Source organism: Neovison vison, chromosome 1, assembly GCF_020171115.1.
Source record: "Neovison vison isolate M4711 chromosome 1, ASM_NN_V1, whole genome shotgun sequence".
Lineage (NCBI taxonomy): Eukaryota > Metazoa > Chordata > Mammalia > Carnivora > Mustelidae > Neogale > Neogale vison.
Genome location: NC_058091.1, coordinates 254,874,329 through 254,896,522, shown reverse-complemented (window position 1 = coordinate 254,896,522; position 22,194 = coordinate 254,874,329). Strand labels below are relative to the sequence as shown.

Below are 22,194 nucleotides of genomic sequence, written 5' to 3'. Positions count from 1 at the left end.
CAGCTCCTTTCAAGGTCATTTTACATATACACTCCCTTCACAGAACAGCGGTGTGCGTTGGGACTGAAAAAAAACACTGAAAAATAACACACAGATCTCATAACCCAGAAATTCCATTCTTAATTATGTTAATAGAAAAACTCTTACACATGGGCATCAGGGTGTATATATTAGAATAGTCATAACAGTTTTGCTTATTAAAAATCCTGAAACCGCCCCTTCTACACGATCATGCTGAGCTAGTACCCGTACCTGGAATTGGGTTGCAACCTCAGCCGCGCCTGCTGCCTGCCACTGCCTCTGGACCATGGACACCCGCAAAGTGAGCGAGCTTCGGACTTTCGTGAAAATGTGTAAGCAGGATCTGAGCATTCTGCACACCGAGGAAATGCATTTCCTGCGGGAGTGGGTGGGAGCATGGGGGGTAAAATACCACCTGCCACTCATAAAACTAAATCAGAAGACAGTATCAAGGAAGAAAAACCAGATAGTAAGAAGGCGGAGGAAAATATAAAGACAGATGAACCATCAAGTGAGGAAAGTGATCTAGAAATTGACAATGAAGGTGTGATTGAACCAGATACCGATGCCCCTCAAGAAATGGGAGACGAAAATGTAGAGATAACCGAGGAAATGATGGATCAGGCAAATGATAAGAAAGTGGCTGCCATTGATGACCTAAATGATGGTGAACTACAGAAAGCCATTGACTTGTTCACAGATGCCATCAAACTAAATCCTCGCTTGGCCATTCTGTATGCCAAGAGAGCCAGTGTCTTCATCCAATTACAGAATCCAAATGCTGCCATTCGAGACTGTGACAGAGCTATTGAATTAAATCCTGATTCAGCTCAGCCTTATAAGTGGCATGGGAAAGCACATAGACTTCTGGGCCATTGGGAAGAAGCAGCACATGATCTTGCCCTTGCTTACAAGCACTGTTTTGCTTGTAAACTGGATTATGATGAAGATGCTGGTGCAATGCTGAAAGAAGTTCAACTGAGGGCCCAGAAAATTGCTGAACATTGGAGAAAATATGATCGAAAACGTGAAGAGCGAGAGATCAAAGAAAGAATAGAAAGGGTTAAGAAGGATTGGGAAGAACATGAGAGAGCCCAGAGGGAGGAAGAAGCCAGATGACAATCAGGAGCTCAGAATGGCTCTTTCCCAGGTGGCTTTCCTGGGGGAATGCCTGGTAATTTTCCTGGAGGAATGCCTGGAATGGCAGGGGGGATGCCTAGAATGGCAGGAATGCTGGGCTCAATGAAATTCTTAGTGATCCGGAAGTTCTTGCAGCCATGCAGGATCCAGAAGTTATGGTGGCCTTCCAGGATGTGGCCCAGAACCCAGTGAATATGTCAAAATATCAGAGCAACCCAAAGGTTATGAATCTCATCAGTAAATTGTCAGCCAAATTTGGAGGTCAAGCATAATGCCCTTCTGACAAATAAAGCCCTTGCTGAAGGAAAAGCAACTTCGATCACCTAATGGATGTCTCAGTAATACAAACTAGTGTACCTCCGATCTTCTCATGAAGAAAGCAGGGGTGCTGTGAAGAGAATCCCTACCCCTCTGCTCCCCATGCAACTGAAACATTCTACAATGGTTTGTCATTAGGGTATTCATCCAGATAATGTTTTCCTACTATGAACTACAAACTTTAAACACTTTCTAAACCTTAAAAATATTTAAAAACTTTAAAAAAAAATCCCGAAACCCCCTCACATACACATTAGGCTGGCTATTATTAAAGTAGTTTTTAAAAATTTTTTAAAAGATTTTATTTATTTATTTGACAGAGAGAGATCACAAGTAGACAGAGAGGCAGGCAGAGAGAGAGGAGGAAGCAGGCTCCCTGCTGAGCAGAGAGCCTGATGCGGGACTCGATCCCAGGACCCTGAGACCATGACCTGAGCTGAAGGCAGAGGCTTAACGCACTGAGCCACTCAGGCACCCTAGGCTGGCTATTATTAAAACACCAAGAACCCCCCCCCCCCAAAACAAAAAATAATAAGTGTTGATGGGCTCGTGGAGAAATTGGAACCCTTGTGCACTGCCGGTAAGAATGTAAAATGGTACAGCTGTTGTGGAAAGCAATACAGCAGTTCCTCAAAAATGAAAAATAAGATGACCGTATGATCCAACAATTCTACTTTTCCTTACACACCTGAGCCAAAAGTTTGAAACAACCCAAGAACCCATCAACACATGAGTGGATAAATAAAAAGTAGTATATACATACAATGGAATATTATTGATCTTTAAAAAGGAAGGAAATTCCAACACATGCTTCAGTCTGGATGAAACTTGAGGATATAACGTTAAGTAAAATAAGCCAGTCACAAAAGACAAAGACTTTCCACTTCAATGAGGTACCCAAGGTAACCAAAGTGAGAACAGCAGAGATTAGAACGGTGGTTGTCAAGGGTTGGGGTGGGGAGAGAATGGGAAGTTGTACTGTTTAATGGGCACAGTGTTTCAGCCTGGAAAGATGAAAAGAGTTCTGGAGATGAATGGCAGTGATGAGTGCACCACAAGGTGAATGCACTTAATACCACTGAACTGGACACTTAAAAATAGTTAAAATGGTAAATTTCATGTTTATATTTATTTATCACAATAAAGGCAGATCCTTAATCATTTTGTTTAATAAAAATATCTTTTAAAGATGAAAAAAGTCCTGGAAATCATCCATATGTCCATCAGCAGGAGAATGGATAAATAAATCAGAGGGCAGTATATACATACAATGTTCTGCTGCAGAGCAATGAAAATGAATGGTCTATACCTGCTTATGTCAACATGGGTGAATCTCACAAACATAATAAATGAAAGGGGACAGTTGCAAAATAATACACTCTAATTGTATAACCAATAACATGGCTTTGTTTGGGGACACAATACACAGAGAGCAAAACTATAAAGAAAAGCAAAGAAATGACTCACACAAAAACCAAGATGGTGTCTCCCTCTGGATGGGTTGTGAGGGAGGGGTATATGGGGATTTCTAAGGTATTTGATGATTTCCTAAGCTGGGTGATGGACACATGGATATTTACTCTATAATTCTTTAGGTAACACATTTGTGTTACGTAGTCTTTTGGTGTGTACATACAGTATTACATCATTTTAAAAAAACCTACACATAGAAAAAAGGATGGAAGAGCTCCACATGTGATGGTATCTAGTAGTGGGGCCCTTTTACGTTGTTCTCCTGTATTTTTAAAAATATTCTTTCATACTTCTGTAGTGAAAGAAGCATTAAATTATATTTAGAAAAAAAAGTGAAGAGACTTTTTTTCTCAGATTTGTTCAGAGAAAAAGGAAGTAAGGGGAAATGGGTGAAAGGTTTGGTTTTCCCTTCATTCTAGTAGGAACAGAAGATGACATTAAAATGTTGAGGCAAGAGGCAAAATCTCATTAAAAGGTAATGAATTTTCACTGCAATCTTGAGGAAGGGAATGGTCCTCCAAAAGTGAACTCCCCAGTCCCTCTTCTCAGGAAATCCCTGCTGGTCTCAAGAGTGGGCAGACGGTTTTAATGCCCTTTTGAAGCAAGGGGCATAACCGAGGAGATGAAGCCATGAGGCTCAACCAGCCCTTGTCACTTTTGATTTCAGATGAAAACTTTGGCACGCATCCCCTTTGAGTAGCCTTAAAGACCAGATGAAAAAGAAGAAAAAGAGGAACATCACCAAGCTAAGAGAACTAGTTGAGCTAGAAGATGGTTTGAGAAAATATGATTCAACACAGGCACCACACATCTGGAGAACATGATGGCCATCTGGGCAAATTTAATTGAAGAGATTTGGGGTTTTTCTTTCTATACTGTCATCTTATGTTCCTCCTCTCCTATCATCACCAAAAGCTCAACACAAGACCACAGACTCCATTGTTCACTGTTTTGAGGCACGTGTGTACTTCATAAACATGTAGGCATCCCCCACCACAAGTACAGACTTGTCTGGAGCCTGGAGACATGGATGAATGAGACAGAGACCCTCGCTTCCCACCCTCAAGGGTGGGAAGCAGATATAATGGCAGTTAGAATGGGATGGAAAATGCTTTGACATCCATAAGTAGAAGACATTGTGGGCCACGACACAGAGGTGGGACATCTAACCTAGCCTGGGGGTGACTGGGAGGGTGACCAAGAGGCGATGGCCCCTACGAAGTCACAAAGGATGCATGGGGATGCATTAAGGATGAGAAAACTAGGCAAAGAAGGGTTAGGATGAGGAGTTGGTCTGCCATGCAGGACTACATGGGCAAAGATGTTGGGGAGAAATAACCCTGTGGTCTGAGGGGAACCATCAGTTGTTGGCTTTTTTCTGGAGTGTGATATTGTGATATAAGGACTAGATAGTTGGTCTTCATCCTGTTTCTGACGTACAGCCCCTTAGGATTCTGGGGCACCTGGGTGACTCAGCCTGTTAAGCGTCTGACTCTTGATTTCAGCTTGGGTCATGATCTCAGAGTCACAGGATCAGCTCCATGCTCAGCATGGAGACTGCTTAAGATTCTCTCCCTCTGCCTCTGTCCCTTTCCCCACTCACATGCATACGATCTCTCCCCCTCACTCTGTCTCATAAAATAAATAAATAAATCTTAAAAAAAAAAAACCCTTAAGATTTCCTAAATGATAAGCATGATAAAGTTGTCTTTTGTTATTCACAATAAGCTCCTTTCCACTACACCTGAGTTTCTGTCAATCGGTGACTTTTGGAAAGTCCCTATGGATGGGCAGGGCTGGTGCCCAGGGGAACTAAACACAGGACTCATTGGAGAGTTGTGATTTACCCCCTCCACCACCTTCAGGAAGGGAGAGGAGCTGAAGATTGAGTTCAGTCACCAATAGCAATGATTTCATCAGTCATACCTACGTAATGAAGCCTCCATAAAACCCCAAAGCACAGGGATTGGAGAACATCCATGTTTGGGAGACACGTGAAGGTGTTGGGAGAGCAGCAGCAGTCACCCTGTGAGGAGCTGTACCTCGTTGGTACATTTATAATATCCTTTTTTTTTTTTAAGATTTTATTTATTTATTTGATAGAGAGAGATCACAAGTAGGCGGGGAGGGGGGCGGTGAGGGGAAGCAGGTTCCCTGCTAAGCAGAAAGCCTGATGCGGGCCTCGATCCCAAACCCTGAGCCAAACACAGAGGCTTAACCCATTGAGCCACCCAGGTGCCCCCATTTATATTCTTTATAATAAACTGCTAAATGTCAGTAAACGTCTGAGTTCTAAGAACCCATCTAGCAAATTAATTCAACCCGAGGAGGAGGTCTCAGGAACGTCTCACTTACAACCAGTCACTCAGAAGCACAGACGACCACCCAGACTTGAGAATGATCCCTGCAGTAGGCCAGTCTTGTAGGGCTGAGTCCTTAACCAGTGAGATCTGACACTATCTCTGGGTTGGTAGTGCCAGAACTGAGTTCATTGCCTGGAGGTGCTGGAGAGCATATTCTGAATGGATCGTTGACCAGGGAAGGATGGAGAGTTTATAACAAGCCCTGTGTAGAGATCTTTATCTTTTCTAACCAAGTTGGGGGACTCAGACCTAGCCACTGGGTACTGGGCAACCATGGAGGTATTTTAACAGGAAAGAGAGGCATCCAATTTGTCCCAGGCATTGGGATCAATTTCCTTTAAACCACCCATTTCATGATGTCATAAACCAAAGGAAACGTAGGGTATAAACCACAGGCAGATTAGGTAAAGGGCAGGTAGAGTCCAAATTTGGAAAAACGAGTCCACATCTGAATCCTGCTGCACTACTCACCAGCTCTGGTGAGTCACTTACGTCCTCTGAGCCACTATGTGATCATCTGGAGTTGGGTTAACGGGAGCACCCAATGAAACACCATGAGCTCTCGGGCAGATCTGTGTTCACCTGAAAAAACAAAACAAAACAAAACAAAACAAAAACCTCTCAGATATATCATTGATCTGAAAATTAAATGGCAGAATAATACATTTGATACCATTCATCTTTTTAAAAAAGATTTTATTTATTTATTTGACAGACAGAGATCACAAGTAGGCAGAGAGGCAGGCAGAGAGAGAGAGAGGGAAACAAGCTCCCTGCTGAGCAGAGAGCCCGATGCGGGACTCGATCCCAGGACCCTGAGACCATGACCTGAGTTGAAGGCAGAGGCTTAACCCACTGAGCCACCCAGGTGCCCTTGATACCATTCATCTTAAAGGAAAAAGAGAAAGAACACATATATGTATGAAAAATGCAGAGAAAAAAGGAAGGATTCACATGAAATTCAAAGAGCGTTTACCTCTCGAGAGGCAGAAGGAAAGCAAGACAGGAGCTGCAGATTGAAGGGGGACTTGACCTTATCTGGCAAGCTTTTGTTTTTACATGGAAAATGTATTCTTATACTATTTGTATATTTAAAAATTAATTTTAAAGGGGTCCCTGGGTGGCTCAGTCTGTTAAGCATCTGTCGGCCTTTGGCTCAGGTCATGATCCCAGGGTCCTGGGATCGAGCCCCTCGCTGGGCTCTCTGCTCAGCAGGGAGACTGCTTCCGCCTCTCTCTGTCTGCCTCTCTGCCTACCTGTAATCTCTCTCTCTGTCAAATAAATAAATGAAATCTTTAAAAAAAAATTAATTTTAAAGTAGCCTGACAGGGGCACCTGGGTGGCTCAGTCAGTTAAGTATCTGCCTTTGACTCCAGGCATGAGCTCAGGGTCCTGGGATTGAGCCCCTGCATCGGGCTCCCTGCTCAGTGAGTCTGCTTCTCCCTCTCCCCTGCCTGCTGCACCCACTGCTTGTGCTCTTTCTCTCTCTCTGTCAAATAAATAAAATCTTTACAAAAAATAAAATAAAATAAAATGCCTGACAAATGGCCCTAACAGAGAGTGGCTTTTCAGTCAATGTTCTCTCCCTTTTGCTTGCTTTCATAGTGAGATTTGGGGTCTTTCCAGTTTGATTTCCTAATTCACCCTAATTTCAACCCTGAGTTGGAGGCCTGCCATAGTCACTCAACAAATATTTGTAGAAGACCTTTCCTGATAGGGTTAGTAGGTTTCTTGGAAGTGGGTTAAAGGTGTCTTTGGCCAACCTCTGACCCCAAGACCTCCTCTGGAGGTGGCCTGAAAGACTGAACTTGGTCCTCAGCAGGGCCCCTGAGGACACTGCCAACCCTCTGGCCTTCTGTGGGCCCTCAGCTCATTGGGAAGTTCCCATTCTTGCTCCCATTCTTGCCTTCCTGGCCTCAAAGCTTTTGTCTGAGACAGCAGAGAGAGGTCTACGTCAGTTTTCTTCCTAAAGAAAGGCTGCGGTCACCAATGACTACCAAAAAACCCAGTCCAAAAAAAAAAAAAAAAAAAAAACCCAGTCCAGTAAAGAAAACTTTCAGTGGTGGTCGCCTCTGCTAGGGTTTAGGGGGACAAGAGAGACACTCACCCCTGTGGACTCTTTTTCCTGTTTGAATATCTTTTTTCATATGTTATTTTTAAAATTAAGTAATTACTATTCCTTTAATTAATCAGTTCCTGAAAACAAAAAAATCACAAAAGCTAATTCTATTTTAATAACTCTGATTTAGGCCAGATTAGAGTTCTTGATGAATATATGACTTGGCATGGGGAAGGGGGGGTTGGGCAGGGCATAAAGAGGTAATTTGATGGGATGACTCTTCTAGAGAGGAGGGTCGGGCTGACATGTACACTCCTAATATCCAAACACTTCCTGGGGCTCAGTCAGGATTTCTTGAATTTAACTCAGTAGAAAGCCATATCTAGGGTCTGCTAAGAATGCACCTGTTTTGGAAAGGAGAAAAAAAACAAAAATAAAAAAAAAAGAATAAACTCATAGAGCAAGGAGGGGTCTTGGTTGTTCCCACAGATCTTACTTCACTGACCTGGCCATGAGACCAGAGAGGGGATGGGACTTGAGATCCAGCTAGAACTATATTAAAAGTAATGGGGGCTCCAATATGACTGTAAGGATAAACACCTGACCCTCCTAACTATCCCATGACCTGGGTGCCACATCCATTTTGCAGAGGAAGAAATCAAGGCTGTAGTAAGGAAGGAGACAATGGATGGCGATGCAGACAGGAACCAACAGAGCTGGGCCTAGGATCCTGCTCCCTGACCCCAGAGCTTTCCCTTCCACCTTTGACCTCACCTCTTGTCAGGCAACTCTTTTGGACTTTCTCTGTTTGCAGGCACCTTGGAAAATGTGTGGATCTGGGTGGGGACCCCTAGGACATATTATTATTGGGCTTTTGTCTATTAATCACTACTTACGGCGTTCTAAACGCTTGTGTGTGAAGGGATTTTCTGTCCTGTTTGCTGTTGTATCATCGACTCATGAATGAATCAGGGAATGCCCTCTACTCCTTGAAGATCCCCAATTTACACAGAAAGAGGTTGAGGTTCAGGTTCACGGAGCCGAAGGGACTTAATTCAGCTACGTGGAGGCACACCCAGGCCTCCCAATTCTATTTCCTCTTCAGAGCTAAGGCTGCTTTGACAGTCTGCCAGTCACCAGCTCACCCTGAGGAAGCATGGCATAGTCATCAGCTGGGAGAACAGACCTACCTGCCCAGGTTGGACGTCAGCACTGCCAACGCATGGTGACACCCACACACTGTGACACACACTCGTGCTTGGGCCACACGAAGTCCTCCCCAGTCCTCAGGTCCAGCCAAGGAGTGGAATGGAGGGAGAAGCCCACGGGGAAGGGGGCACGGCTGAGTCTCCAGCTGTACACGCCCCACCTGGCCCCAAGCCACACCACAGACAATGCAGGAAAGGGTCCAGGTGAGCTCTGGGCCAGAGCTGAAGAAAGTGACCCCATGGCCCTGAGTCACGCAGCTCGTAAAGACGACAGCTGGAGGCAGAAGTTAGCACCATCTGGGAGAGACCTCAAACAGGTGACCTTCACAACTCTTGAACAGTGTGGATGAGGGCACCTGGGTGGCTCAGTCGGTTAAGCATCTGCCTTCAGCTCACGTCATGGTCCCAGGATCCTGGGATGGAGTCCCACATTGGGCTCCCTGCTCCATGGGGAGTCTGTTTCTCCTTCTACCTCTGCCCCTCCTCCTTGTTCATTCTCTCTCTCTCTCTCAAATAAATAGAGGAAATCTTAAAAAAAAAAAAAAAAAAAAAAGGAAAAGATAAGTGTGGATGAAATGCCACACTCTAGGCTGACCAGAGGTCCCCTATCTGTGTGAGACAAAGGCCCCCGTTCCTGCATGGAGCAAACAACACTACCTTTTCATTCACCCTTCCTAGAATTCTCCGAGTGGAAGGGTACGGGCACTGCAGTTTTATTAATGTGTATGATGTGTTTGATCCTATGTTAAGTGCTGGCCTTATATCAAGGCATTTTTTTATGACTTTATTTATTTATTTGACAGGCAGAGATCTCAAGTAGGCAGAGAGGCAGGCAGAGAGAAAGGGGGGAAGCAGGCTCCCCGCTGAGCAGAAAGCCTGACTCGGGGCTTGATTCCAGGACCCTGAGATCATGACATGAGCTGAAGTCAGAGGTTTTAACCCACTGAGCCACCCAGGGGCCTCTATCAAGGCATTTTAATATGATATGAGCATTACTAACCCAGTTTACCAATGAGCAAACCGAAGCACACAGTGGTTCAGTAACTTGCCTAGGGTCACACAGCCCAGAGAATGGAGGAACCAGGACTGAAACACAGGATCGAACAATAAAAAGCACAGTGGGTCATGTGGGTCATGTGCCTCACAGAGCAGAACTTCAGTGAATAGTTAATGTGTCAAGGAGAAAAAGGTCAGGCAGGTGGATCTCAAGAAAGAGGCAAGACTGAACTGCACCTTGCATGAGAAATTAGACCCACCTAGATTTATCTGGATTTCAAGACAGAGTGAAGACTCATGAAAAAGGAAGAAGGTGGGGCTCAGAAAAAGAGAATCCAAAGAGTTGAGATTTCCTCATATGCGCTGAAAATGCTAGAACATTATCTGCCAGGGGCTCATGACCAAGTAGTTTCCTACATAGCTGGGAAACACCTGGGCTTAACATGGAAGCACTGAGTGGACGCACCCATGTGTCCTCCCACAAAATGCGCCCTGTGTAGGATATAGAGGCTGGTGCTGGGGCAAGAGATGTATCCTGCCTCCCCCTCCCCCTACATGAATGCACTTGTCAACTAACATTCCCTGAGCCTATAGAAGATATCTGACAACTTAGCCTCCCAGCATCCTTCCCTTCTATGGCAATGCTGCCCTGACGTTCCATTAGGAAGCCACCCATCTCCCATCTGAATCTGTGCATGTATAGGATGAGTCTGATTCCACTCCAGGCACTAGGGGCTCATGTTCAGCACATTCCATTCTCCTGGAGCCACTGGTCAGGGCTGAGACATAAGCAAGGCCCTCGTGGATCAGCCCTGGAGACTTGGCTGGAGGTCTCAGCAAAGTGGGTCATCACATCTGCTGATGTTGCTGAGTGGGAAAACAGCAGCCTGAGACAGCAGTCAGACGTTTTGCCACCACAAAGGGCAAACTTGCCTTGAAATGAAGTCAGAACTTAAAATATGAGGCTAGGATGGAGAGAGAGGGATTCCTGATGTGATGTGCCTAGATTCAACCATACCTGAAACCCAAATCTATCTACCTCTGGACCTTTTTTTTTTTTTTTTTCCCACTTGAGGCACTATGCATTGATGTGAGATTATTTCTTTCACCTTCAACTGAAAGAGTTCAGATGAACTCACCCCTATGGGAGCAATCAGGAACCCCTCCTTGGCTCCCAGGAACCTCTGGTGCTGCCCATATCATGGTGCTTGCCACACAACCCTGCATTGGCACAAAGAATTAGCACCCTGACCCTGGTTTTTTGTAGTGGTACCGTGCTGTTATTCACCTCCTTCCTGACTTCTTGAGAGGAGGGCTGTCTCTTATTCATCCAGAGGTCTTGTTGTCAAGAGATGTTTGGTGATTAAGTCATCATGAATGGATCTCTGCTAGTTGGTGAGTAGATTTGAATAGAGCAAGAAAAAAGAGTTGTTGTTCAAAGGCCTAAGTTACCCTCAAGACCTCTCTGAGGGGCGCCTGGGTGGCTCAGTGGGTTAAAGCCTCTGCCTTCAGCTTGGGTCATGGTCCCGGGGTCCTGGGATCGAGCCCCGCATCAGACTCTCTGTTCTATGGGGAGCCTGCTTCCTACTCTCTCTCTCTGCTTGCACCTCTGCCTACTTGTGATCTCTGTCTGTCAAATCAATCAATCAATCAATCTTTAAAAAAAAAAAAAGACCTCTCTGAGCCGACAAAAGATGATTATTTCTTAATCTCTCACCATCCAGACCAACCACAGGTGAACCAGCAACACCTGTGGAACACAAACCAGTCTCCCATGTCAGAAAAGGAAATCAGACCTGGCCATCCTCCTGCTTAAAACACCTTTTGGTGACCTGTTTGGCAGGAGGGGGTGGAGATGAGTGAGCACTTGGCTCCAGGGAACGTCCTGTGTTACCGAACATTCATTTGTGTACTGACTGATTCATTTAGGAAGCATTTACTTAGCGCCTGCTATGAGCTAGGCCCGTGTTACTCTGTCTTCACAGCACGCTTTCAGGACCACGCACTTGTCAGGCTGTATTACAGATCACCCCAGACTTAGTGGCTTAAAGCAGCAAACACTTGTTACCTCCCAGGATCCACACACAGCTCAGCCATGCTGCTGGGTCACAGTTTCTCAGCACATCACAATCAAGCTGCCCACCGGGGCCGCGGTCGCCTCAAGCCTCAGCTGAGGCTGCAGGGTCCGTTTGATTCCAAGCTCATTCACAAGGCTGTAGTCAGGCCTCAGGAGAGTCTCACGGGCCTCTCACACACCAGCTAACTTCCATGGGCCTCTCCACAGGGCTGTCTCACAACGTGGCAGCTGGCTCGCCCAGGGCAACCCCTGTGAGCGACCCCAAGAGGGCCCAAGGCAGAAGCCATAATCTCTTTACAACCTAGTCTGAGGAGGAACATGCCACATCTTCTGCCACATTCTGTTCTTCAGCAGTCAATCCTAAGTCCAATTTATACTCTAAGGAAGAGGATTACACAAGAGTACGAATTCCAGGAGGTGGCTTGATTAGGGTGGCGATTTTAGATGCTTCCTGTCGTAGAGAAGGTATTATTATCCTTCATTTCATACGCAGACACCAGCTAGGGAAGCAATGTGTCCAGGTCACTCGTCTTGGGTACTGTCTTACTGGCCAGTTGTGCGTGAGGTGGAGGAAGGCAGGGAGAAGGTGCTGTTTAAAACATATTCATTGCTCCACTGAGCAAATGATTACCCCGCAACTTTGGGGATTAAAATAAACATTGATTATCTCACATAGTTTCTAAGGGCCAGGAATTCAGTGGCAGCTTAGCTGGGTGGTTCTGGCTCAGGGTCTTTTGTGAGGTTGTCCTTAAGCTGTGGGCCAGAACCGCAGCTTTGAAGATTTGACTAGGGCTCAGGAGCCCCTTCCAGAATGGCTCACTCCCCATGGCTGTTGGTAGAAGGCCTTATTTCCTGGCCCCAAGGACCCCTCTCTAATGGGGCTTGGGTATCTTTGTGACATAGAATCTGGTTTCCTCCAGAATAAGTGATTCAAGAGAGCCTAAGCGGAAACCTCAATGCCCTTTGTGACTTTAGCTCAGGAGTCATACGCTGTCATTTCTGCAATGTCCTGTTGGTTACCCAAGTAAGTCCTGTTTGTTGTGGGAGGATTACACAAGGGCATGGGAACATCAGATGATGATCATTGGAGGTTGGCTACCATAGGGTCCTACAAGATTAGTAATCCCAAAACCCAACTTAAATTAAGTCACTCCATTGGTCAAAGAGATCCAGAACTTTCCCACATCCTGCAGCACAGAATCTGATTTCCTCAGTCCCATCTCCCACTCTCTTTTGGGCAGATGGTTCATTTGGGACTGGCAGCCTGGTCTGCTTCAGGACCCCAACGGTCCCCAAAGGGATCCTTGTAGATGTGTTCTCCTCCCCAGCCTCTCTGTTCAGTGGGAAGCCCTACTTCCCTGGGAAACCCAATCCAGCCTTCTACACAGAGTCATTGACCTTCTGCCATGTGCGGGCTCTGGTTGGATGCTGGAATACTAGAGTGAGCAAACAGACATCCATTCTCCCTGGAGAGCTTCCGGTCAAGATGGGGAGGTAGACATTAGCCAATTAACAATAATCTAATTGCAAACTGTGACATGGTCTCCCAAGGAAAATGACAGGTGCCATGCAAACCTATAATGGGGGTCCTGGCCAATTCCACATGTCAGATTTGAGCTGTTGAGTCATTAACTAGTCTGAACAGGTGTTTAGGATTAGGTTCAGGTGCAAGGGCCAGAAAATCCATACTAAAGGTGGCTTAAACAAGAGATATGTTTATTTCTCTCTTGCTTAGATGTCTGGGAATTAGCTGTCTGGGAATCTCTCTTGCTTAGCTGTCTGGGATGTCTGTATTTGAGGACAGGGACTGTGCCACTCAGTGACAGGGATCCTGGTTCCTTCTATCTTGTTGCTCTGCTCTGCATGACCTTCACCAGGTGTCCAGGATGGTAGCATCCATATTCTGGGCAGCCATATGGAGAAAGAGACAGAGAGACAGAGGGTAATATATACCATCTATCCCAGAAGCTGCCACAAGATGCTTCCCCTTTTATCTCAGTGGCCCGAACTTAGTCACATGACCACACTTAGCTGCAAGGGAAGCTGAAAAATACAGCTTTTCTTCTGAGCTCTCATACGAGGAGCCAAACATTAAAGCTCCATCACCATGCAAAAATAGCCATGATAGTCAACCTTATCTTGCACGACTCTGTGCCAAGCACTGTTTAAAGTCCTTGACACGTATCAACTCATTTCATCCTCACAATAGATCTGCGACGAAGGTACTACTCTTGCCCCCCATTTTACAAATGGGGAAACTGAGATATAGATGTAAAACAAGTCAGTAAGTGGACAACCTGGAGGATGAACCCATGCAGTGTGGTTCCAGGGTCTGGATGTTGTTCACATGGTTCATAGTTACGAAGAGAGGGAGAAGAGATATTGGGGAACAGGCACATTCTCTGCCCATATAGCAGGGTGGAAGACAAAGAAGAAAGTACTCCAGGCAAAAGGAATAGTCAAGGCAAACCCCACCTTTGTCTGCTTCCAAGAGTAAGGTCCTTTAAAGTCTCTCAAACTTTAATGCCCCAACAAATCTCTTGGAGATCATGCTAAGTGCACACCTGATTAAACAGGACAGGGCCTAGAATTTGCCCCATGATGCAGCTGGCCTGTGTACTACCACCAGATAGACTGGACCACATTTTGAGGAGCGAGGACATGTGGTCAGAAGCCCATCACTGCATGACTCTCTTCTGGCACAGGGCCAACAAACAGTGCTTTGGGCCTGATGTCAGGCCACAGAGAGCACTTACACCCTTCTTGCTATCCCAGATTTCCAGTTCAGGCTGATTTCCTCTGTCTCTCCAAAGTACCAGGCCACTTGTTGAATGAATGAATGAATGAATGAAAAGGTAATGCTGGAGATCAGAGAGAGGGAGAGACAACTGATCAGGCCATGGTGTATCTCCAGGGGAAGATTTTGGTTCATGGGCCCCACCCTGCCAGACCCAGTGCTGGCACTGTGCATTCTGAATCCTCCCAGAGGAACAGGTACCATGGTTTACTACTGTTTATAGATGAGGAAACTGCCTTCTGGCCTTGCTTTTAGAACATGAGCCTCCACCCGTCTCCCTGGGATTTTTCAAGCCCTGTGATGGAAAGCTTGGAGGTGGGGCCAGTGACAGAACCCCAGGGCAAGTTCAGAATTAGTTTCCTTTATACCAGTCTTGCCTTACTTCAACTACCATCTCCTCTAATCCACCCATCCTGGAGGGAGATGCTGATTCCCTGTGAGTTTTGCAGGATGAAGCACAGGCTCAGAGAGGTCTGTGAAAGGCCATGTCACACAGCAGGTTGCAATGTGTCTGAGGCAGCCAACCTGCCCTGGGGGGACCTGGCTAATAGCCAGCTCTCAGTGAAAACAGTTCGAATGAACCTTAAGTGGAAGATGGAAGCAGAGACAGCTATCTGGTCCACCGCAATCACTTCCAGTGATCCAGCCCTTTACCGGGTGCCAGGCGCTGCACTAAACCAGTCTCCCAACTTTCTCCTCAGACCCTCAGGAAAAAAGCCCTTCAAATGTCATCGCCCTCTTTGTGCAGACGTGGAAAGCAGTGGGGGCTCAGAGATGCCAAGTGTCTTTCCCAGAGAGGCACAGCAAGGAAATGATGGGTCCGCTACGAGTGTGGGACTGCCTGACCTCCCCCCTTCTCAGAGCTGGACGTTATGCGCGACTCAAATCTGGATCATTCATTCATTTAATCCTCACAACCCAAGGAAAGTGATTTACAAATGCAAAGGAGCTCTGCGAGGCTGAGGTTTGCCCAAGGCCACAGAGAGAAAGTGAAGGAACGCTTCGAAGGAACGAATGCGTCTTTGGGGGCTCTCTGCCCTTCCCCCCTCCAGCCGAGACTCCAAAGGCCCGCCCTTCCCCCTCCCGGCCCGCGGGCCCCTTTAACCGGGCGGCGGAAGGGGAGGCCGGGGGCGGGCGGACAGCGCCCAATGGGCTGCGCGGAGCGTCACTTCCCGGCGGCGGGAGGCGAGCGGCGGGTGTCGGGGACGGTGGGCGGCCGGCGGGGGCGGGGCGGCCGGAGGAGGCGTTGGCAGCGGGCTGGGACCCACGCGGCGCCGCAGCCCACCTGGCCTGCAGCGCTCCCATCCCCGGCGGCGGCGGCACGATGCCCTTTGACTTCAGGCGGTGAGTGTGGCGACTGCGGACACGGGGTCGGGCACGCCGGGGACTCCTGTTGCCCCGCACGCAAGAGCAAGCCCCCAGCCCCCAGCCCTGTGCATGCCTCCTGCAGGCCCGCGGGGACCCGGGGCGGCCCCCTTGCTGCACACAAAGCCAGCCGGAACCTCGGAGGGCCCCCTCGTGCAGCGGGAGGCCAAGCACCCACCTCCCGGACGCCCCACCCCTTCCCTGCCCCGATCCCCGTCCCCAGCCTGCCCCGACACCACGCAAACCCCACGCAAACCCGCATCTCCTGCCACCCGCCCCCCAGTCTGGGAAACAGATTAACTCACGCCACCAGCCATCCCCCCCTCCTGCCATCTATAGAGCCTCGTTTGGTGGACCCCGCCCCTGCTGACAGGTGCGTCCGGGGGCACCTCCGGTGAGCCCCCAGGGAGCCCCAGGGGTCTGCAGCCCGGTTACCGCGGGGCAGCAGCTGGAGGGTTTTAGGTTTCCATAGGCTGAGGCTGCCCCAGCCTAGGCAGCACAGGAGTCCTCTGTCAGTCCTGGGGCACCATGGGCAGGGCTCCCCAGAGGTCCCAGCCTGGTCTGGCCTTGGCTTTCTGTAGTCACTACAATGGGTCCTTTGTGGGGTCCAGCTGCCTCATGGTTCACGTTGTGCTGGGCTAGGCCTTCTGAAAGCCTGCCTCGGAAGGGGTCTCCGCCAGACTTTCCTTTGAGGTATGGAGCCCCAGGGAATGCCCTGGCCTGAGACAGCCACACTGTGGGGGTCTGGCCAGGAAAATAGCAGGGCTTCAGTGTGGGAAGAGCTGGATTAGCATCCTGGCTCTGCCCCCTCAACTGAGCAGCTCCATAGATTCTAGAAGTTAGGGGCGAAGGCCCTAGGTTAAGACCTCTCCTCAGCTCTGTGAAGGGATGACTTGGGCAAGTATCTGAACCCTCTCAGGAGCTCTAAAATTCACTACCTGCAGGTTGGAGCTGAATTTAGGTCCTCAGCTGTGAGGAGCATGAGAAGCATTGAATTCAGAGGCTTGTAGGGTTTAGAGCTCAGAAGCAGGACATCAGTAGATGGGGGGCTTCTCCGTGAGGCCTTTTCTCCATCTACAAATGGGGATACTGATGCCTGTCTCACAGGAGGGAACTCTTCCTCCTCGCCTGCCCCTTCCTTCCACATAGGTGAGAGTGAAGTCGGGATAAAGTGACAGCCTTCCCAGGAAGAAAAGCCTGGCAGTGACCCCCAGGCACTGGCTGATGTGGTACTCCAGCCTTTCCTGGGCACCCATGCCATCTGCAAACATCTGCCAGCTTCCTGCCCCTTCCATGAAGCCCAGAGGCCGGCACCAGGGTCTCAGGCAAATGCTTGCAGATCCAGGGCAGTTCCAAAGAAGGAAAGCTCCTCTGATGGAATCAGGGGACAGTCCTTACACTGACCCTTAGCATTGGCCCGTGAGAGCTGTGGTTGGCACATGGATTCTGGCTCCACAAAGCCTCCCCTTACCCAGGCTGATAGTAAAGATCCCTGACCTCCCACCCCCAACCCCTTGCAATTTCTTAGGTTGCAGTGATTTTGACTTTGTTGGGGACACCGCCACTTTGGGTCATTGAATCCTTTCACTCTGCATCTGACCCCTTACAAGGGGGAAGTTGAGGCTCCAGGCTGAAGGTCTTGCCGTGCACCTCAAGGGAGCTATACCGAGGGGTGGGCCAGGGTCTAGGTCATGCCCAGCTTCTCACCTGCTGCCCCTTGAGTTGGAGGTTTGGCATGCCTGGTGCCATGGGGACCCCAGCTCAGTGAGGTCTTGTTTTATAAATTTTCTTGAGGGCTTGGGCTTACCATAGAAGGGTGAGGATAGATTTCACCACTTTGCATTGGAGCTTTGGAGGACGAGTCATCTGTGCCTAGTAACCCACACTTTAAGATCTGTTAATTCCAGGGCTTAGTTTCTAAGGAAGGTTCTACCATCCCACACACCTTCTTCCTCTTCAGTGTTCATTCATCAAATGTTTACCATGCTCAGCCCTCTGCCACGTGGCCCACAGTACCGAGCTCCGGCTGTGCAGCCCTGCCCTCTCAGCCCTGGGGAGAAGGGAGGAGGGCATCTACCCCCAGACAAGGCACTGCGAGGCTTAGACTTGAAGTCTGTTCTCTTATCACCTGCGAGAGGGAGTCGGATCTCCATTTTAAATCAAAGGAATGGGAGGCTGTGCCGAGTAGAAACTGCCCAGGGCCATATACTAGTGAGCTGGTGGAGCTGGGACTTGAACTCGGGGCGGTTAGCTCCAAAGCCATAGCTCTGGGAGCAAAGGGAAGACTTGGAGGGCCCCACCCTGTCAGATCTCTTAAGAACTGTGGGGGAAGGGAGAGGGGCATACTGTGATTGGACCCCCTCTCCCAGCTGGAGGCCTGGAAGAAAACCAGGCTTCCTGCCTGTTTTTCTGGCCTTAACAACTAACCCGAATCAGGTGGTGTGTGTGGGGGGGACGGGATGGATAGCAATCTCTTGCCCTCTTGCCCTTTCTTATCAATACTCCTTTTTTTTCTTAGTGCCTACGGGACCTTGTGCAGCTTACCTTCTATGTGTTCTCCTGTCTGTGAAATGGGCATGAGAACAGTACCCATTGTTGAGAGGATTAAACAAGTCAATGTGTGTAAAGCATTTAGACACAGTAAGCACCCTATAAATTTTGGCCACTATTTTCATTATTTGTGTTATTACATGTAAGCACCTATATTTCCTAACACTATGTAATTCACTTAATTATGATGCTTATTCTCTTTCTCCCTCCCATTAAAACATGAGCTCCCTTGGGGCAAAGATTTTTATCTGTTTTATTCTCTGCTGTAACTTCAGTGCCTAGAACAGTACCTGAGCCAAACTCGCTCTTGGAAATGCCTCTTAGGGTCTGTTAAGGAAGTCAAAGGCATGGTGTGATTTGATCTGCCAGCTCTTCTTTACTGGGCAGATTTTCAGCTCTTGGTGGAGAATTTTCCCCTTTTCTTCCTTGAATTTGCTCTAAGTTGTTTTTGGGGGTTGGGGGAGGCGGGATCCTGGGTCTGCAAAGATTACTTGTGTTTGCTTTGCTCCTGTTGAATTGTTTCATTAATCGCTGGCCAGTTGCTGTTGTGGAATTGGCCTTGTGACCCAGATCCGTGGGTGTTGGCTCTGACTGTACCCAGTTCCGGCTGGCAGGGGTCAGCAGCACCTACCTCCTGCTCAGCCTGGGGTGGGGGTGGGGGACAGTGCCTGCAGCCTGGAGGCCCAGAAGAGCCTGAGTACAGCTTTCAGAGGGCAGAGATGGCAGGCCTTCCCACAGGCCCATGAGCTGAACCCCTAAGCCCTGGGTCACCAGGGCTTCTGCCCTGTCACCGACCAGCCAAGCCATGGGACTGTTAGTTTATTTTCTCAGAGCCTTGGGTTTTTCGTTTTAAAGACAAGTGGTAACCTTCACTGCCTCACCTAGTTGGGTGGATGTAGGGGCAAGAGAGGTGTCCCTGCAGGGTAGGGTCAGCTCTGTAATCTGTAGGGCCCAGGGCCAAATGAAAGTGCAAAATCCCTTTTTGGAAAAATATTGTGAATTTTAGGACAGTGACAGCAGAGCATTAAAATAAGCAGGGGACGCCCCCCCGCCCCGCCACCCTGCCACCAGACTGTGTCACATTGCTTCTCATACTGGCCTTCCTCCAGGAGACCCCAGACTTTCTTGAGAGAACCCTGAATGAGCTTTCCAGAGCTGACCTGTTTTTTTGTTTGTTTTTTCCCATAGTAAATCTTTCCACAGTTAACCTGATTTTCTCATGTCCTGGTTTCAACCTTCAAATAGGGTCCATTGCTCTGAGGATCAAGTATGAATTCCTCAGTTCTTCATGTGGTTTTGTCTGAGGGGGGCCCTGCAGACCCGGACCCCCCCTCAGTCTGCACCAGGCAAGCCCCAGCCACCACAAGGGCTCTGAGCACATAGTTAAACACTCAGCAGTTAACTAACATGAGTGTCTGTATTTCTACCCTGCCTTATTCCAGGAAGAGCTTGGGGAAGCTCACAGAAACTCATACTATTGAACAATTTTTTTAAAAGGATTTATTTATTTTAGAGCAAGAGTGTATGGGGGGAAGGACAGAGAGAGGAGGAGAGAGATTCTTAGTGAGACTCCACGCTGAGTGTGGAGCCGGATGTGGGGCTCGATCCCATGACCCTGAGATCACAATCTGAGCTAAAACCAAGAATCGGACATTGAACTGACTGAGCCACCCTACTTTACAACAATTTTTAAAAAACATAAATGGGCTTTAAAATGATGGCAAAAGGGAGATGAAGATTAGAGGAAAAGTGATGTGAACACTGAAGCCAGCATTTTGTTTATTGAGCACTTACTACTGACTAGTGACCTGGCAGTGTTATAAGGATCTTACGTGTATCAACTCCTTTAATCCCACAGCACCCCTACCACACAAATTATTGTCCCACTTTACAGATAAGCCAGTTGAGGTACAGGACCAGTGTGAATCGGCAGAAGGTGCTAGGGTTGAACTGTTGCCCTCTGGTTCCAGAGCCCCGCTTTCCGGCTGTAGGCTCATGAAACCTTTTCCCCTTCCATTCAGCAAGTTGAGAGAGAATGGGAATCTCCTCTAATTGGATTCACTGACTTGCTCATCTCTAATTCTTCCCCTGCTGTGCTCATTAAGAAGCTTAATGCCATTAGCTTTTTCCCCCTTTCTTTCTTTTTTCTTTTTTTTAACCAGCCTCATTTGGCCTGACACTCGATTCAGAAATTGTCTTTAAAGAAGCCCACTAACCGTCTCACACTAACTTAGAGCATCTCACTCTTGAGGGTCCAGGTTTTCCCACATTGGCCACTTGGGCTTTAAAGCCTAGAACATGTGTTTACCTGCTCATCTGGACATGGAACGAGCTGGAAATCTCTCCTCTCAAGGCAGTTGGGATTCTGACTGTGATACCTATTATCTTGAGACAGGGCTTTGGCCAGCTGTGGCCTTGTCAAGTGCCATTTCCCATCTAGTCATCTTTTCCTAGTTTATTTTGGACTTGCTGCTGGGCGGTTTTCTTCAGGCATTAGAGGGGCAGGCGGATGTGAAGAGGGTATCCAGGGGGAGGCTTGCCCACCGCCTCTATATTGGTGACCCTCAACACTGGCTGTGCATTAGAATCACTGGAGGAGTTTTAAAAAAGTCCCCCAACTCAGGCTACATTGTAGACCTAATAATCAGGCTCTGAGGGTCGGGGCCAGTGTTTTTTTACTGGTCAGGTAGCAGTATTTTTTGAAAGGCCCTAACATGACTCTAGTGCAGGACAGAGACTGAGAAGATTGCTGAAAATCGGGAGAACCCATAGGAAGCAGAGCAGAGAGCTCTAGGGTAGGGAAGGCTGGGAGTGGAGTCTGGTCCTACCTGTCATTCCTGTGTGACCTTCAGCAAGCCATTTCCCTACTCTGGGACTGTTCCTCGGTGGTCAGGGGGTTAAGTGGTCTTACCTTTCCATTGATGTCCTTGCTCTTCAGAGTGTGGTCCCAGACCAGCAGCTTCAGCATCACCCAGGAGCCCCTGGGAAATGCAGAATCTCATGCCCACCTGGAATCCGAATCTGTGCTTTAACAAGCTCCCCAGGTGATTTGGATGTGTGGGAAGGTTGCTGAAACCCTGCTTTATATGACTCATTTGATATACTCTTTCATTCTGTGCTGCATACGGCAACTCTGACTTGGAGACTCACAACATGCGTGTCCCTTTCTAAAGGCACTGAGAAGTCCTGCATGAGAGGCAGCCAGATCACTTGGTGCAGCCAGCTTTTGTCAAACTGATTGTTGAAGCCACCCTGTTGTTCACAAGGCGCCCAGTACCATTTCTCAGAATACAGAGTAGGAAGCAACCCTAATTGATCCTTTAAGGAAGTAGTAATTAGCCTAATTGTCTGTTGTCAACTTTAATATTCAGGTCTGTTAACTTAATTACATTGGTTATATAAGCAGGGAAAGTGTAGAACAGGAAAAAAAAACCAACCCTCTAACACTAGCTGTATTTGTTGTTATAAGTGTTGGCCCTTGGGAGAGGCAGGAGAAACTCAGGGTTCCCCGTCCTGCCGAGAGCTAGGGGATAAGAGGTGCTTTGCAAATCTACTCACCCCGAGTGGGCATTATTGTTCCTATTTTACATCCAGGGAAATCGACCTCAGACAAGATGGATCACACACCTGATACCTCAAGGGCCCTGGGGACTGGTGTACACCGGCCACTGTAATCCTCCCCTTGGAGCCCTTTTCTCCTGTAACCCATGGGGCAGCACAGTTGGGCAGGAAGCAAGATCCCTTTGAAATGGATTAAAAGTTCAGTTTTGGAAACCCATTGGAGATGAGAAGCCTGGCTCTTATGAAAACAAAGTATAGTCACAGGT

General features: G+C 48.0%; 1 protein-coding gene and 1 pseudogene across 1 annotated transcript in view; both read left to right on the top strand.

Moving 5' to 3' along the window:
* The first annotated feature begins 307 nt into the window (after positions 1-307).
* Positions 308-1,472, top strand: LOC122901824 (annotated as a pseudogene).
* A 7,124-nt stretch (positions 1,473-8,596) lies between these two features.
* ERGIC1 (endoplasmic reticulum-golgi intermediate compartment 1) overlaps positions 8,597-22,194 on the top strand; it is a 111,894-nt gene continuing 98,296 nt past the window's right edge. Inside the window, exons 1-2 of the mRNA XM_044228483.1 lie at positions 8,597-8,786; positions 15,505-15,796. Of these exons, the coding sequence (XP_044084418.1) occupies positions 8,597-8,786; positions 15,505-15,796 (482 nt within the window). The remainder of the gene's footprint in view (positions 8,787-15,504; positions 15,797-22,194) is intronic.